The sequence below is a fragment of the Natator depressus genome, chromosome 18 (genome assembly GCF_965152275.1).
Source record: "Natator depressus isolate rNatDep1 chromosome 18, rNatDep2.hap1, whole genome shotgun sequence".
NCBI lineage: Eukaryota > Metazoa > Chordata > Testudines > Cheloniidae > Natator > Natator depressus.
The window spans coordinates 19595235-19612394 of record NC_134251.1 but is presented as its reverse complement, the minus strand read 5'-3'; the positions used below and the strand labels follow the sequence as shown (position 1 = coordinate 19612394).

Here is a 17160-nt window from a genome sequence, read left to right as displayed (position 1 = left end):
TACCAACGCTCTCCAAGTGCCAGAGAAGGATAAAAATAAACAAAAGAAAACTGCAGCTATGGAAACTGGAAACATGACGTCTTGAAAACGAAATGGCTCCAGCCTCATTTCCCGACCATTTCCATGTTGTCCTACATTGTGCAACCTTATGGACAAACTTTTAAATAGCATAAATTCTGTTCAAGTCCCAGTGTAATATCAATTTGCTACCAGAGACAGTCACTTCAGGAACAAACAAGCCCCGTTAAAAACTCTTACAAACGGATTCCTCTGGGATTTTATTCCGCTTGCCACGTGGCAGTAAAGCAACCTGAGATACTCACACCGCCTTTTCAACCAGGCAGCAGCAGACACAATGTGCAAAACTTTTTTGGGGAAAAAAAAACACTTAGGGCCTGATTCTCCACTGCCTTGCACCTCGTGCGATCTTTAGGACTGTGTAAAGAGTTACCAAAAAAGAAGGTGGATTTTTACACCAACTCAGCATAGGTGTACAAAACTACACAAGATACAGGACAGAAGAGAACCAGGCTCACCATTTAGGAGCAGTTCTGTGTCTGCCTCCTGTCAGACAGACAGACTGCCTGGCTATCTGATTATTTGCTTCTTTCAGATTTTACTGGTATGAATATCTGCATGTGCACTAAAAAAGGATCTTTGTTTCAGTTTATCCGCTCATCAGGGGTGGCTCTACCAATTTTGCCGCCCCAAGCAGTGGCCGCCGAATTGCCGCCGCGCCAAGAGCAGTGGAGCTGATGCCCAAAAGCCGCCATGGCGGGAAAGGCGGCGGAGCTGCCACTGAATTGCTGCCGCGGGACACAGACGGCCGCCCCATTCTGCATGCTGCCCCAAGCACCTGCTTGGAAAGCTGGTGCCTGGAGCCGGCCCTGCCGCTCATGCTGCTTATTCCTCATGCAAATCCATAATACTTTCTCTGTGATGCCATCATCATCTCCACAGTAACCAAGTGTGATGTCACAAACATAATTTTATGGCTAGTGTGTGTTTGTGTGTGGGCGGAGGGGAGCGGGGGATGGGGGGAGAGAATAAGCAGCTGACACAGAAAAAAAATTATATCAAAGTTTGGATTTTTTTTTATTTTTATCAATTGAAATTTTTAGGGTTGTGTAAAATTATGTGGGTGGGCAGAAAATTAGTATTTAATGACAGTAGACATTGAGATTCAAAAAGTTAAAGCTTTATAAACTGTTAAAACAAATCATCAACATCACATGTCAAAACATAAAACAGATCATACTTGTTTTTACGCTTCATTTGCTAGTCTATTTGTAACAAGCCTAATTCAAAAGTCCAGATTGCTGGATTTTGACTCTCATAAATTCTCAAGCAGCATTGTTCTGACTGTGCCTATCTGTAAATTTCAATTATTATTGATAGAAATTTATTTTTTGTTGGTTTGTGTGTGTGTGCAGTGAAATTGACGTTTACTGATATTTACTGATAAAGATCTAATCTTTCCATGCCTAAGTATATGTAGGGAGTGGAGAGCTAGTTCACCTAAAATAAAATGTGAACCACATATTAGCTTAAAACTCAAAGAGAGTGGAGGAAAAATCCCAGATGAAAGTCTGTTCTTGTTGTACTGTCAATTTGGCCCTAACTCCAGAAACACCACATATCTCAGGAGAAAGCCTAAATTCATCTTATTCAAGTTTGATTCCCAGACCAGAGATGCTCAGAAAAGCATGCAGATTTATCTCAACGGAACCTAGTAAATATATCCTCTGAATTTCCACATGGTGATGTTTTGCTTTTCCCCTAAATACAAAGCAAACCTATATTTGTTAAAGTGATCAGTTGAATGTAGCAACCTGATAATTGCCAAAGCCATAAAAAAACCACATGGTGATGGCTCAACTGAGCAGAAGCATACCTGGTCATTAACGGGACATACAGCTAGATTTTGTTCATCACAAGAACAGGCCACTCGGATGTATTTCAGCCAATTTCCAGCGCCAGTCTGATTAGCATCAGCACAGAATTTCTCATTTCCCAGGTCGTCAGCGATCTGAAGAAGAAGAGGAGATGGAAGAAATTTTTTCACTTGAGATGAAATGATAAGTATGGAAATCAACAAGTGAGGAATGTACTTTTATAGTTCTTTGCATTGCAGGCCCCCCAAACAAGAAGTAAAGCTAGAGAAACAGCTTGTTAGTCTACATCACTAATAAAAATATACAAACAGAATAACATCAGCTGAATTACAAAGCTGCTCAAGTCCCAGTGAAGATCCTCCACTGATTTAAGGGGCACATGATCACATCCACAATGATCAAGGAAAATAGAGCTCCCGTATCCATACAGCTATTACAACTAAACAGGTCACCTTTTCTGAACTGCTTTCTGTTAACTATTTAGCTACTTATATGGCTCCATCTCCACCTTATCTGTTTCTATTATTAGGTTCAAAAAAGGAGCATAGTACTTACTATTGTAAATAAAAACAGACATTCAGTTCTGCAAGAACAAATCAGAACTATCTCTCCGCCCACCAACCTCTGTCACCCTTTCCCACTAGTTCCTCGTCCCAGTCTCCTTTCCAAGCCAGTCCCAGATTCCTTCACAACTCCAGTTCCTAGTCCCAGTCTTCCTCCACTTCCCTACTCATTGTCCCAAATGACTCCCCCAACTCCTGCAGGTCTATCTTTTGTCCTCTCTGCGTTGAAATCTGACAGCTTCCTCCTCCATGCTGCCTAGGTCTAGGTCATTGACAGCACAGGACAGACAAACTTCTTGCTCTCAGTTTTGGAGACTGGTCGTGGCCCCAGCTCTGGCCTGCAGCAGTCCAGAACAGTAATTGCAAGGAAAGTCCTACTCAGCCCTAGACAACTGGTGCCTCCCCATACGGGGCGGGGGGGGGCACAATCTAAAGGGAAGGAGACATGATTGTCCCACGTGTCCTCTGCCCACTGATATCCCCCCCCCGGGGAGCTGCTGCACTCTCCCCGCCCCATGTTGCCTGTGTGTGTGTGTGCGGGGTGGGGGACCCTCGGTCCATCTCTGCCTGCACCTCCCCTGGCGTGTTCAGCCGCTCTCCCTGGCAGCTGGGCAGGGAGTGGGATGGAGCCTGAGACAGTCTAGATGGGAGGCAGCAGCCGCCTGCTCCCTGCCTGGGTTCGGCTGCTGGGGACAGGGGCTGAGCTAGCCAGAGCCCCCTCTCCCCTCCAGCATGTTCTGGCTTGCTCGCCCCCCTGTGCCTGGCAGCTGGCATGGCAGATTTTCATGCAAAAGGCATATCCCTGACACAAAGACCACCACTCTCTTGCCAAATTTCAAGTTTCTGCTTCAAAGCTGAGGATGTTAGAGCTTAAGGAAAGGTCACCAGAATTTTTTTTTAACACGGGCAAAACAACATCTTTTTCTTCCCTGGCCTCATTCTTGGAAATGGCTGACCAGTCTGAGGCTGAAATTTTCAAAAACCGTTCAGCCTGAGTCCGACACCCAGTGTGAAAAATTTCAGCCCAAATGGTTGAAGTTATAAGCAACGAAAAGAAAAGGGTCCCAATAATGCGAAATATCAGGCAAGCTTAATAATAGTGTGGTGCTACTATCCCTGCTTGTAATAAGGAACACATGATCATCCCTGTAGCTACTCTCTCTCTGGATCACTGTACAGCCTCCCCTCGGAAACTCCACTCGAGCCCGGCTTCCTGAAATAATTTTAAAGAAAAAGTACACACATCCTCGCAGGCTCCTGATAATCTAATTTCCTACAACAGGATACAGAAACTGAGATCTCCAATTTAGCTGGGTCCTAGACCATAAAGGGCCTTACAGATCGTAAACATAGAGAGGCAAGTTTCAGAGTAGCAGCCGTGTTAGTCTGTATGCGCAAAAAGAAAAGTAGTACTAGTGGCACCTGAGAGACTAACAGTTCTGAGCGAGAAGCACTGAGGTTTCAAACATTCAGACCAGCATGGCACCTTCAAGAGATGAGCTGCTGCATTTTGCACTAGCTGAAGCTTCTGGATGGACTTCAATTGTTGTGCTAAGTAGAACGAACTGCAATAAACTAGCCTTGAGGTTACAAAGGTGTGAACTACTTTGGCACGGTCTGCCTCACAGAAGAATATTCACAGATTCTGGTCCAGCCACATACAATGTTTCCACAGTGAAAGTCTGAAACTAACGGTAAAAAAATGATAATTAACACTTAATCTACCAGAAAGTGCCATGACTGGTTAGATTAATGCTTATATATCAAAGTAACAAGTAATCTGAAACTCCCATAGACAAAAGATTAATATTAAAGAAATGAGGTAAAATGAGGATATATCTCAAACAGAAAAGCTTCAGAAGTTTGGAGGGTTTTTGAAAAAGGAGACAGTTCTCCTGGGAAAGGAGTGCATTTGTCAACATGGACCCGACTTGTCCTAACTGCATTAATAAAAATACTCTGGGTAACAAAATCAGGATGTATGTTTGATGTTCAGCTGCTGAATTAAACACTGTGCAGAAGCTTGAAGGTAATGAGCAAATCAGGTAGCATCCGGCAGCATCCCCCAATCTTCACGACATTGTCAAGGTGGATTGTACATTATAGTAGTGACAATCTGAATAAGGTCAAACACTGAAGAGATACTGTCAAACAAGATAGCAATGTCCGGGACTACAAGCATGATCTAAATTATACGCTTTCTTTTTGCACTCTCTGAGGGCTGAGGAAAGACACTTCAACGAGTGCTGGTCGAACCCAGAACTCAGCTCAAATTTGCTAAAAGACTCATAATTCATGAACCATTGAGACCTTGTGTTTCAGAATGAAGCCTAGCCTGGCTAAAAATCACATGAAGCTCACTGGTTTGAGCTTTCAAGCCCAAATTGAAACTCTGGGGGCGTGAAATCTCATGAACCAAAACCGGAAAAAATATTTATGTGAAACTCTGAGAACTGAAACCCTTGTTTTTCACACACTCCTCCAATCTGTAAATAAACTGAGCTGACATGAACAGCGGCCCAGCAACAACACCGAACTACGTTCTGTCCAATACTTTTCTGTATCACAACGTGTGTTTCTCTGGTTTTGATCAGGACACTGAAAATAAAAACAGCTTCCTGTTGCAGTGTGAGATAGTTGGCAGATTCAGGGCCCATGCGTGGGGTTTGTAGTCCTGTTTTAAACTAGAGAGTTTTGATTTTCTAAGGTTTGTCCTGCGGCCGGTGCTGAAACAAAACTGGATAAGGTTTTGTCTGGCATGAGATGGGAGATGCCATTTTGAAAAGTGTGCTGCTCTGCCCCCGCTGCCTGGCTCATGTTGGTGGGGGCAGGCCCCCACCGTTCCGGAAGTACCGGGACAGCTGGTATTCTGGGAATGCCTCTGTGGCCACCCCTCGTGGTGGGGCAGTTTTGTAAGAAATGAATACATTTTATGAACATACAGCAAACACAGCTGAAAAGGAGGAAAGCACTTCTCTTTAATGGGGACTCTGTCTATCAACACACTCAGGGCTTGCCTACATGGTGCATTACTCCACGCAAGAGTAAATTCTAGCGCATACTAGCGGGTTGTGCGCTCAGTGGCCTGGGAGGATCCTGCTGGATGCCCTAAAAGTTCCCTAGTGCACATTAATGTAGGACTGTTCAAAACGGGACTACAGGAACATGCACTAGGGAACTTTTAACGTGCGCCAGCAGGGTCCACACAGGCCGGCTACTGCACAACAGAATTTATACATCTCTAATATGAACTAATGCATGGTGTAGACAAGCCCCCAGACTAAGGCACTGGACTGGGATTCTGTAGATCCAGGATCAATTTCTGGCTCTGTCATTGTCTTCCTGTGTGTGACCTGAATCTCTTACTTTGGGTTTGTACAGTGCCTTACCCAATAAGGCCTTGATTCTAGTTGGGGCCTGTACACATTGACATAATATAAATAAGGAGCATCAAGGAGCTAAATATACTCCAGAATACCTTCCATATTCAGAGGTAGGACTTTCACTACCACCTTCAGTTTGGCTTTAGATATGGTAGCAGCCTGGACTCATTTAAGAGTGCTACATTCCATGGGTGCCACATTTTGGTGCAACAGAGAAAGCTGACTCTGAATTTCGTTCCTTTGCTGCAATGGGATATTGCCCCTCATAGTTGTTTAGAACAGGAAGCGCTCATAAGGGTTGGGTTCAAAGCAAACTTAATAGGTATGGGTAATAATTAACTAATTTGTTTTAAAACAGCTAACCCAATTAATTTTATTTAGAAGTCAACCTGGCCTCCAGTTTTTTCAAGGAGCAACTTCTCTTTAGTAAATAATTGCATTAACACTTTTTTCTATGCCTACAATTAATAGGAGGTGAAAATGTTAGTAGTTATAGGTTTAACTGCTTGATCTGAAGGCACAAAGAGGTAGTTAGCTGTGTAATTACTATACTTGCCTGCAATTTAGTATGGATGCAAAAATGACACAGCAGAACAACACACACTCACACACACGAGGCTGGTTGTGTAAATCTGACATTTAAACACTAGTTTCTGCATTAAGATATCAGTATTTGCCAAAATATACCATATAGTTTCCCCCTGTATATGGAAGGGAAATAACTGCAATATCCCAGATACCATTTATTGGCAAATGTTGACTTTTTGATGTAAATATTTCAATGCTTCCGTATTTGTCTGACAAGCTTCAAATGCCCCACACTGTGAATTGCTGAAAAAGGATGATGTTCTGACATCACAGTAAGATAGGCAGAATGGACTGCTTACTGAAATAAAGTACTGCACAGCCAACTCTATGGTGTAGGCATTCTTAACTAAGTCCAGTACACTAACACCTCCAAAGATACTGATTATAAACACCCACATCCTTTTTCGATGCTTGAGTCTATAGGAAAAAAATTGATGAAAACCATTGGCAAGTAGTCCCCCAACTACCTGAGCGGTGTACTGTTGGTTTTTTTTTGTTTCGAACACACATGTAGAGAGAGGAGTTTAAAATACCCCATAAAAGCACACCTAGTTTTCTGTCCATTTATGTTGAAAGACGATCAGAAACTTAGTGCTGGCTAATCTGTAGCATCAACTGTTTCCAAATCAGTTAAAGACATTGCCCAACATTTTAAAAAGTGACTCGTGGTTTTGGATGGACTAAGCAGCAATTCTATCCTTGTGTCATGTTAAATTATTATGAATTGTATTGCAGTAGCATCTGGAGACCCCAACCAAGACCAAGGCCACCTTGCGCTAGGCATTGTACAGACATATATTGAGAGACAGTCCGTGCCCCAGAGAACTCACAATCTAAATAGAAAAGACAGACAAAGCATGGGAAGGTTGAAGCATTCCTATCTGTATTTTAAAGATGTAGAATTGTGGTACGCAGAGATTAAGCAACAGGGAGTCTGTCAGAGAGCCAAGAATTGAATTCAGCTTTCTTTTTAACCACAAGACCACCCTTCCTCTCTAAATGGCATGGACTTTTACTTATCGATATTGGAAAATGCTTCACAAATTTACAAAGCACAAGTGCCCCAAGAGGTCCCTTTTTTTCTGAACAGCCTCAGGTTTGCCGGATGGTCCAGCCTTAGGTGTCCTGTATTGTCTATTCAGCAGCAGCAAACGGAATGACACAGAAAAACGTAGAAGTTGCGTTTGTACTTAACCAGTGAATCTGAAATAACAGAGTTGAAATCTAACAGACCAAATTCTACCTTTTGTTTTACATGCTAACCACCTCTTTTATGCCAGTGAAGTTGCACAGGTGTGCTTGAGAGGGAATTTGGCCCACGGTTACCTGAATTAATCAGCTCTCTCCGTAAAAATCACATGTGACTAGCTATTGATAAATCTTTGGCAAAAGGTCAAAAGAGAGAATTTATGGATATTTCACTCAGTGTCAGGACTACAGTAACTGCATTCTTCCTTGCATATCTTACTGTCCAAAACAGGATACCATTACCCACAAAGCAGAGTTCACAGGGAAAGAGGAACATATGTCTTGACTATACCCAGGTCTACCTCTCTCTTAAATTAGAGCATAAGCTCTTCAGAGCAGGGACCATGACTTTGTATGGGCTGTAGGTCACTTAGCATAAAAAGGCTTTGGGCCGTATTGTAATATTAATCAGGATAAATAAAAATATGTATGAACCCTCTGCAATCTCTCTCTCTGATCAGCTTCCCATTTCTTCTTGTCTATCCATTTTATTGTTGTGGATTTCCCCACTGCTTTCTTAGACTCAACAAGTCAAAAATTGAATTTACCTTTTTTTCATGACTTCTCTTACCCATTTCTCTATCACATTCGACAGCTCCACTATCCTCTTCATCATTCGATCACCAAACCTAGGGTTAAGCAATACGCCTTCATTTCTTTTTCTCTTCACATCCTACCTGTGTCACTTCTTCTGCTGTAATCCACCCCTTCCTCTCTGTCCACGCTGCCAGGGCCATGGCTTGATCTCTCTGGGACTATTGGTAGTTTCTCTGCCTCCAGCTTTCCTACCTCTCCCCTCTTTAGTCTCTTCAGTTAAAACAATCCTCCAGTGCTCCTGACTTCAGGTGTGTTTGTATAAGGGGTTTTGGATAGGCCCATTAGAGAGAGATGAATTTTGAAGCCAGGTCTAAAGTTCTGACCAGTTTTGGTACAGACACATTTTTATCTAGCCAAAAGGAAATTGTTGTCATGTTCCAGGGCTCACTTTGCAGCTTCCTCTGCTTTCTGCTGAACAGCATTGAGGATCTGAATCCAAAGGGCTCATTGATCTTGCAAAGACTCCAGCTTGTAATTTATTAAATCAGAAATGCTGAGTTATGAAGCTAAAATTATGGAAAAATTCTCTTAAACATTTACAATTTTTTTTTGCACATCATTTGAGGTTTCCTGCTTCTCTAATTTGTGGGCTCTCCATTGGGTTGTTTCTTTCAAATTTTAATGGGCAGAGTCCAACATTTGACTTTAGCAGAGGTGTGCCATATGGACTGGAATGCTTATGGATCTGTCGTCAGTTTGCCTAATGGATTCCCAGTGTGCATGAAGAAATGAAGCGCCCATGAGTTTGCCATCAATGACCCAGCGTCCTGTTGCTATAACACCACTCCCCAGAAGCTGAGAGTGCAATAAACCTTCTCATCCCATAGTTGCAGGATCTGCCTTTGACAGTTTGGCCGATGTACGAATTTTATTTGGCAGGAGTGAGGGAGGTTTTTTCTTTAATGACCCACAAGCAGATTTAGAGCAATAAACTGTTGCCATAAGGTTTTGTTGTGTTTTTTTAAAAATAAGGAAAAAAATTTGCTACAATTTATGACTTTTAAAAGTAACTGAAACAGAAAGTCCATTCTTGCAACAAGATGAAGAGGGAAAAAAATTGTCCAGAGAAACACCTCTGTCAATGTGTAGACACAAAGCCTGGATGAACTCATAAATTCAGTGCTCTGCCTGCAATTAACCAGGCTTCCTGGAGATCTGACAAAGAGTTAATAAGAAATGTGTCAGACAAAAACAGGTCATAGTACTGAAAAGTCAACGGGAGGTGCAACAGAACCAGCCCTATTCACTGGCTCCCCACTAGCTTGGAGTCACAGGAAGAGCTTTGAGGGATACTGACACAGAACTACTTTATAAAGCATAAAGTACAATGTCTGGCCCAAATTTAAGCCCCACCTACATGACTGAGAAGTTTCTCCCCATCCAGAACATGAGTGCCATGTGATAAAGATAACAAGGATTGGAGGAAGGATGATTTCTTCAGGAGCCAGGACCTTTGTACATTTGATGGATCTGCCACAGACTTCTTACATGACCTTGGACAAGTTGCTTAGGCTCATCCTGCAAATATTTATGCACATACATAACTTTATTCATGTGAGTAATCTAATCGATTTCAAAGGGACCACTCATGTGAGGCAAGTTATGTGTTTGATTAAATGATTGCAATAGCAGATTCCATTAATGATTGCATTAATCTCTCTGTGCCTGAATTTCTGCATTTGTAAATTGGGGTAACTACTATTCTCAGGCATATCATGGGGCTTGAATTCATTAAGATTTGTAACACACTTCAGATCTTCAGATTGTGGGAGATATTGCATAACTAAAAATTACTCTTATTTATACCAAAAAATAGCATCTCCAATGGCTTGGAAAGCTCAGAATGTGTGAAGCAAAAAGAAACCCTTGCAAGATGTCTTTCCTTTGAAACAAGTATGTTAATGGCAACTATTGAGACTGGGTTGAAAAAAATGAATCCATGGACCAATCCAGTTAGAAGTTTCTATTCTCAAACACAGGGTTTGTGTCTTATGGTGGCCTTCACGGCTGCTGGGCAGCTTTATTCCCATTAACAGGTCTAGTGATGACAACAAACAGCTACAAGGGATGGGAAATAAACAAGTTCAGATTAAAAAAAAAAAAAGATTGGTCTTGACTTTTCACTCAGACCAAACTCCTAGCTGAAATGAAAATGTTTTGTCAGGTTATGTTTCTATTTCTAGGTAATATTCACCTCTACATTATCTGGTTTCAGCAAGGCCTGGAAGCAGAAATACCGGTGTCCTGCAAGAAAGACTGTTCTGGTGATTTATTTCATTTATTTTTTCATAGGGGAAGGACAAAACACCCTCTCCTCCAAGCCCCACCCCACAACACCAAGCCCAAAGACTACTAGAAATCCCATGAAAACAGCCTGTTCTTTCAAAATGTCCTGCTCAATTTCTAGACCAAGAGAGTCTGGATAAGCTCAGACAAACTTTGGAAAGGCCTTTGAATGTCTTGTCTCCTATCTGAATCAAACCTTCTAGCCTTTTGAAGGTCTGCCCATTATTAATTGCTGTTCTGTTCTGTACCAACAGAGAACTGCCAGTGAATATTTCCAATGTATCAGCTGGCTTTGGGTAGGGACAGAGGGCCTGAGAAATTGCAGTGTCCTTATTAAAAATTATTCTATTACATGGATCTGTCTTTCAAGCACAGCAGATTGATTCCAGCTGAGTGTACATTAGACCTAACTGTAAATACAAAATCTCACCAGAGAGAGCAAGAGCAGCAATAATAAGACAGCATACTTGTCTCCAGAGCTAACTAAACAGGATTTCCATGTAAAAGCATCTTCCTGCTCTAGAAAGCAACCAGACCCAGCATGTACTAGAAGGTTTAAGAGAACTCACACTTGATCTACGTGACAGGGCAACCTTTGTGCAAAGGGATAAGGATGAAAAATTCAAACCTTATGATAAAAATCAACAACTGTTCTGCTTTTCTTCTCCTGTAAAAAGATCCCTGCTTATTTTCTTGCTTTAAAGGTGCAGGTTCATTACATAGAAGCCAACTGTAAATAATACAGTATGTCAAAAGAGGTGCCACTCATGCTAATTACTGCCGATGCATGTAATCTTTTCCCCCTCTCTTTCTCTTTCTCTCTCCCTGCTTCCTCCCCCACAACCTCACTCTCCTTGAGAGGTAAAGGCTAAACTTTCACAGCAACGGCTAATCATCGTGCAGAAAACCAGAAAGTAAAAATGTCAAAACAGAAGAAGAGTTTCAAGCTGATGGCAAGCATTTATCTCAACAAAAGCTCGTGTTCCACCAGTAACATAATTCATACCACACTGATTTAAATTAAACAGTAGGCTGTAAAAAATAATGTTTGAATCAGATCACAGATGTTGTACACACAAGTCAGAAATGGGATTGTCTGACTCTTTACAACACACATACCAAACCTGGAAACTTTCTTCCCAAGAGCTCAGAACATATCTTTTTTTCATAGTGCATTTTGCTTTATCAAAAAACAGAACAACACAAAAGCAAAAGTCTGCTATATTTTAATATTAATTGTTCAGCAGTGTCTGGAGCCTTGTGGATGGAAAAAGAGGCAAGTACTTAAAATAAAAGTGCTTGACATGGTAAACAAAAGATACAGAATATTTGTAGGTACATTGAGATTTAGAATTTCATGCAATCTAATTCCAGTCTGACTGGGGGACTGGGGTGGGCGTGGGGCTCAGAAGCATGCAGAATAGCACAAGTGTTTTTCTAGTGCTGTTCAGAAGGATTGAATGTGGCATGGTTTGGGTATGACTGGCTTGCTATCATTTAAAAAGGCTTATATAGTATTGAACCGTCTTTCTAATGAAACCATGTCAACTAGCCAAATCATTGTTTCCATATGACAGATGGGTAAACTGAAGAGAGACACAGCTTAAGAGAGTTGCTCAAGGTGATGCAACAAGTCAGTGTTTTCTGACTTCTGGTCCAGGGAACTCCTTTCTGGATGCTAAGCACAAGAGTGCCCTAGTCCCAAGAAACTGCCATGCAGGGATTATTCTGGGTATCATTGGCTTTCTCTGAAGAAATGAACAGAGATCATTCCTCAAGATCAGAAGGGTATATTCTACATTCTTGATCTCCTGCAGTTGCAGGGAGAATGGGCATTTGTAGGCTTCAGTTCTTATTGTCTTTTGCATTTCTATGTGCTGAACAGACCCTGAAAAGAGTAAACAGAAGAGAGGAAGGATGTTCTTGTGGGCAAGGCACTGGAATGGGACTTGGCTGGTGTGAGTTCAATTACTAGTCTGCCCCACATCACCTGTGTGACCTTAGGCAAATCACTTAATCTCATTGTGCCTCAGTCCCCCGTCTGTAAAATGGGAATCACAATGCTCCCTTTCTCCCACCCTTTGTCTGACGTGCCGAAATTGCAAGCTCAGTGACTGTCTCTGACAGCACCCACCACCAGGGGATGCTGAACTCAGGTGATGCCTTTTGATGCTACTGTGTTACAAACAAACAAACAATAGTGATAAAATCAGAATGCACATCTTTCTGTTACACTAGAAATCAAGCCACAGAATCAGCAGGTCCCCAGCATGACACTCAAATGGGTCCACCACTGTGAAGAAACTGTAGCTTGTCTTTTTTTAAAAAAAATCTCTAATCAACTTCCATTAAAAGGTTTTGTGTATTTGTCTAGACCAGCATCCAGAGGGGTTACTGCTGCTTGTTTTAAATCACTTATTACTACCTCTCTCTCTCTCTCTCTCTCTTTAAAGCTTCGGGAATGGAGTTGTGAAGCACCACGAATTTGTAGGCCTCTTCAGAATGATTCATTGAAAGCCCTGAGTGCCAAAACCATTTTCCGCATTTCACACTCTTGCCAGAATAGTAGCAGAAACTTCAAATGCCCATTCCTACTGCTCATACTAATTAAAAAATACCACCCTTTTTACAGCTTTTGCAAAGTCAATTGAAGGCTCAAGCATGAGAAGCGCCATATGAAATAACATTGTCTCAAGGTCTCTTACAAGCCTTTTCTGTGGAAGAATATTGGCTGCTATCTGATAACTTCTTGGAACCCTACTTTCCTCCCCCATCACAAAACCAAACCAAAAAATGCTCAGATTCTACTTGATCATCAATAATATACCAAAGAAATTAAAACCTCAGTTATCCCGATGACACAGGGAATATTGAATGAATTCAGATAACTAAGGTTTTAGAAATAAAGGGCATTTTCAATTCAATTAACAGATGTTGAGAGATACGACTCTGCTTCAGCTAACAGGGAGTTTCAGACATCTGAGGTTTGGAAAATCAAAGCTGTGGTGTTTTATCATTTTGAGGCATAGGAATTTAAATTAAAATAAAATGAGAGTGTACGTAGAGCTGATTGTTACACTCTCCTTCTCCTTTTTTATATGACAGGTTTCACAGTAGCAGTTTTGTTAGTCTGTATTCGCAAAAAGAAAAGGAGGACTTGTGGCACCTTAGAGACTAACCAATTTATTTGAGCATAAGCTTTCATGAGCTACAGCTCACTTCATCAGATGCATCGGATGCTGTAGCTCACGAAAGCTTATGCTCAAATAAATTGGTTAGTCTCTAAGGTGCCACAAGTACACCTTTTCTTTATATGGGTACCTGGGCAACTTTTCGCCCCTAAAAACTTTGTGGTTTATCCATAGTGCCAAAAATCAAGCATTAGGACAATTACTGGCAGGAAAAGTTCTGAGAAATATGATTGTAATATGATCCAATTGAAAAATCTCTCCAGATTAAGGAAAAGTCATTCTGCAGAATGACACATTAGTTCATATATTATTGTGCTAGTTGTATTCATCCCAGTGAGAAGCGTTTTCTAGGTCTTGCTCTGTTGAAATTCACCTGTACGTCTGCTCTCATACCAAGAAACACACTTACAGGGGCACAATAGAGCTAAAGTCATTGGCAATGGGCATTTAAACCCTTGGACACCTATTACTAGTTCAAATGGGATTCAGGTTAGAAATGACCAAATTTGTTACTATTTTGTGGCAACTGTGAAGGGAGGTGTAGTCCACTCACACAATCATCCATCACATTTGGACCCTTTTTGAGACTCAGCAGAGAGGGCAAAAAATGGAACTAGTCATGAATAGTGAACTCCTGCCACACTGAGGTCATGGTTTGAGACACCTTGGCAGGATCATTGTGTCTGTAAAGCTCACACTACAAACTATTCATGTTGTACTTGCTTGGTGGATGAATTTTGGACCTAAATTTCACCAGCTCTAAATTCACCATTTTTTAAAAAAAAAACGAGACTTCATGAACAGCGTCTACCTGTGATGAGACATATAACACTGAACTATCTCCAGTGCAGAAAGAATACAATCCTTTCTTACGTCTGATTTGCAATCTCATGTCAGCATATTGACAGGTTTCAGAGTAACAGCCGTGTTAGTCTGTATTCGCAGAAAGAAAAGGAGTACTTGTGGCACCTTAGAGACTAACCAATTTATTTGAGCATGAGCTTTCGTGAGCTACAGCTCACTTCATCGGATGCATCCGATGAAGTGAGCTGTAGCTCACGAAAGCTCATGCTCATATAAATTGATTAGTCTCTAAGGTGCCACAAGTACTCCTTTTCTTTATGTCAGCATATGCTACTGTGTTCAAGCAGGTTAGAAACATTAATATAACAGCGTACATTTTTTCACATATGAACATTAAATTGCACAATATTATAAGCCAAGAGCTTGCACATTACTGCAGCCTTGGCCATGACCTTACTTACACCTTGTGAGCAGAGAGGTTTAGAAAAAGAAAAGCAGTACCCTCCCCCAGGGTTGATATTGCTTTGAGCATATCAGAACCGAAGTTTCATTTACACAGGAAGCACCCCCTCATCAAAGGTGCCTCAGATGTATGGGGAAGCACAGTCCTTGTAACCTTTCTTGCCAGAAATGAGTAAGGCAGCTGCTTTGCAGATGATTCTCGTGCTTTTTTGAAGGTGTGAATTAGATGAGTTTGTAAACTTGGTTGGCACTGGAGAAAAGAATAAAAGAATATTTGTAGGTTTCCCTCCCAATCAACTTAGTTGACTGCAAACAAGAACAAAGACCTCTGTTTAAAAAGCTTAGCAAACGAAGTGGCCATCTCACAGTAATAACGTGCTGCTCACCAATCATGAAGTTGAAATGTGTTATTTTCTTTATGTGTTATTTGATGTTAACCAAAAAGGAGGTGCAAAAATGAGAACATGAAGGCTGCACAACTGTTCCACAACAACATCGGAGGCTCCTACCCTGCTGAAGCAATTATGATCCTGCATAACAGCTGTCCATGAACTTTTCTTTGACAGATAAACAAAAAACCCCAATAACATTGTAACCAATCTGTAGCTATTTAGTACTTTGTGGTTGCCATTGTGCCATGACTTTCTGGAGGTAGAGCTCATATCTTCCTGCCCCTAAAACACCGACTTCGACCCTTGAATGAATGGGAGATCGCCCTTAGCTGATAGCAGGATAGGGCCTCTGTCATGTAGGCTACGTCTGCATTACACATAACTGGCGGCGGTGTGCAGGGCCCAGAGAGCGACATGCCACAGTGAAACACCAGCTGCATCCACACTGCTGTGTGTAGCTCCGTGTGTCAGTGAAAGGCTCTGGCAAAGCTCCAGCAGTGGGACGCTGTAGTGCTAAAACCCAGCAGCAGAGACAGGGTACATACCCACACTCTGCCAGTGTTACTTTGCTTGCCTAAGCTGTGACTCACTCTCTTCATTGCTGTTTATGTCCATGCTGGGAGCTACCCGTGCAGGTACTCCTGCTGTACCTTCTTCTTGGTGGCTCGGTGGGTTGATGGGGGAAGCCACCCGGTGTTAGGGCCCCACTTCAGCTCAGAGAAAGAGAGCCAGCTGAGCTCCCACCCTGCTTTCCCCGGTGCTTCCACAGCCCCCTAGGCCATGGAGCAGCCAGAGCTACTCTCTCCTTGCTGCCCTGCAGCGTAGGGCTGGTGGGGGAGCTGGTGATCAGCTGCGGCAGAGAAGTGACAGCAGCTGCTCAGAGCACTGGGGGTCCATACCAGAGCTGCTCCTGTAGCTGCAGGGGAAACAGTGGAAGGCCGCTGGGGAGGCAGCGTTCTGGTCTGCCTCCCTGTAGTGTTGGAGCTGCTTCGTACACTTGAAGCATCATGGGTGGTGGGGGGGGAGGGGCTGCCTTTCAATTCATAATCAGACATAACTTTCCTGATTAATAGAGTTGCCCTTGAGAACTACAATTTAGAGTCCTCAGGGCCAGAGGCAGCCCACAGGCCCTGGGCTGGACACCATTGTCCTAGACAGTTCATTTCGACTCTCTGTACTTATGTAGTGCCTGCCATCTGGGGAGTTAAAAACTCTTTTACAGAAGTAAGTGAACAAACCCTCTCAACGCTCCTCTCAGGTAAGTATTATCCCCCTTCCAAAGGTGCACATAAACAGAGACACGGCAATCGAAGCGATTTGCCTTCCAGGCCACGCAGATAATCAGCTGTGGACATAGCAGTCCTGACTTCTAGACTCCTGCTCTAACTGTTAAATCCTGCTGGCTCCCAGTGGAAGTGATCAAACAGTGAGAGAATTTCTGATCAATTTTTCAGTCTTTTCTCGCTTTTCCAACCAGCGGTATCTTTTTTGACTTTCAAAGTAGAGATAAGTGACCCTGTCCAGGTGCATTTTAAGGGCATCTGCAAAGGAAAGGTGTGAAGACTGACACCCATCATGTGATCCGCCGATAGTACGCTATTATCTACACTCCAGTGGCCCCGGCAACACCACGCTGTGTATGACAGTACCTGCAGGGACAGCACCTTCACACTGAGAGGTTTCAGAGTAACAGCCGTGTTAGTCTGTATTCGCAAAAAGAAAAGGAGTACTTGTGGCACCTTAGAGACTAA

At 42.4% G+C, this 17160-nt stretch overlaps 1 protein-coding gene across 2 annotated transcripts in view; it reads right to left on the bottom strand.

Moving 5' to 3' along the window:
- The window catches only part of PRDM16 (PR/SET domain 16), a 436087-nt gene that overhangs the window by 63218 nt on the left and 355709 nt on the right, over positions 1-17160 (bottom strand). For both annotated transcript variants that reach the window (XM_074934108.1, XM_074934109.1), the window contains exon 4: positions 1895-2029. In XM_074934108.1, the coding sequence (XP_074790209.1) occupies positions 1895-2029 (135 nt within the window). The remainder of the gene's footprint in view (positions 1-1894; positions 2030-17160) is intronic.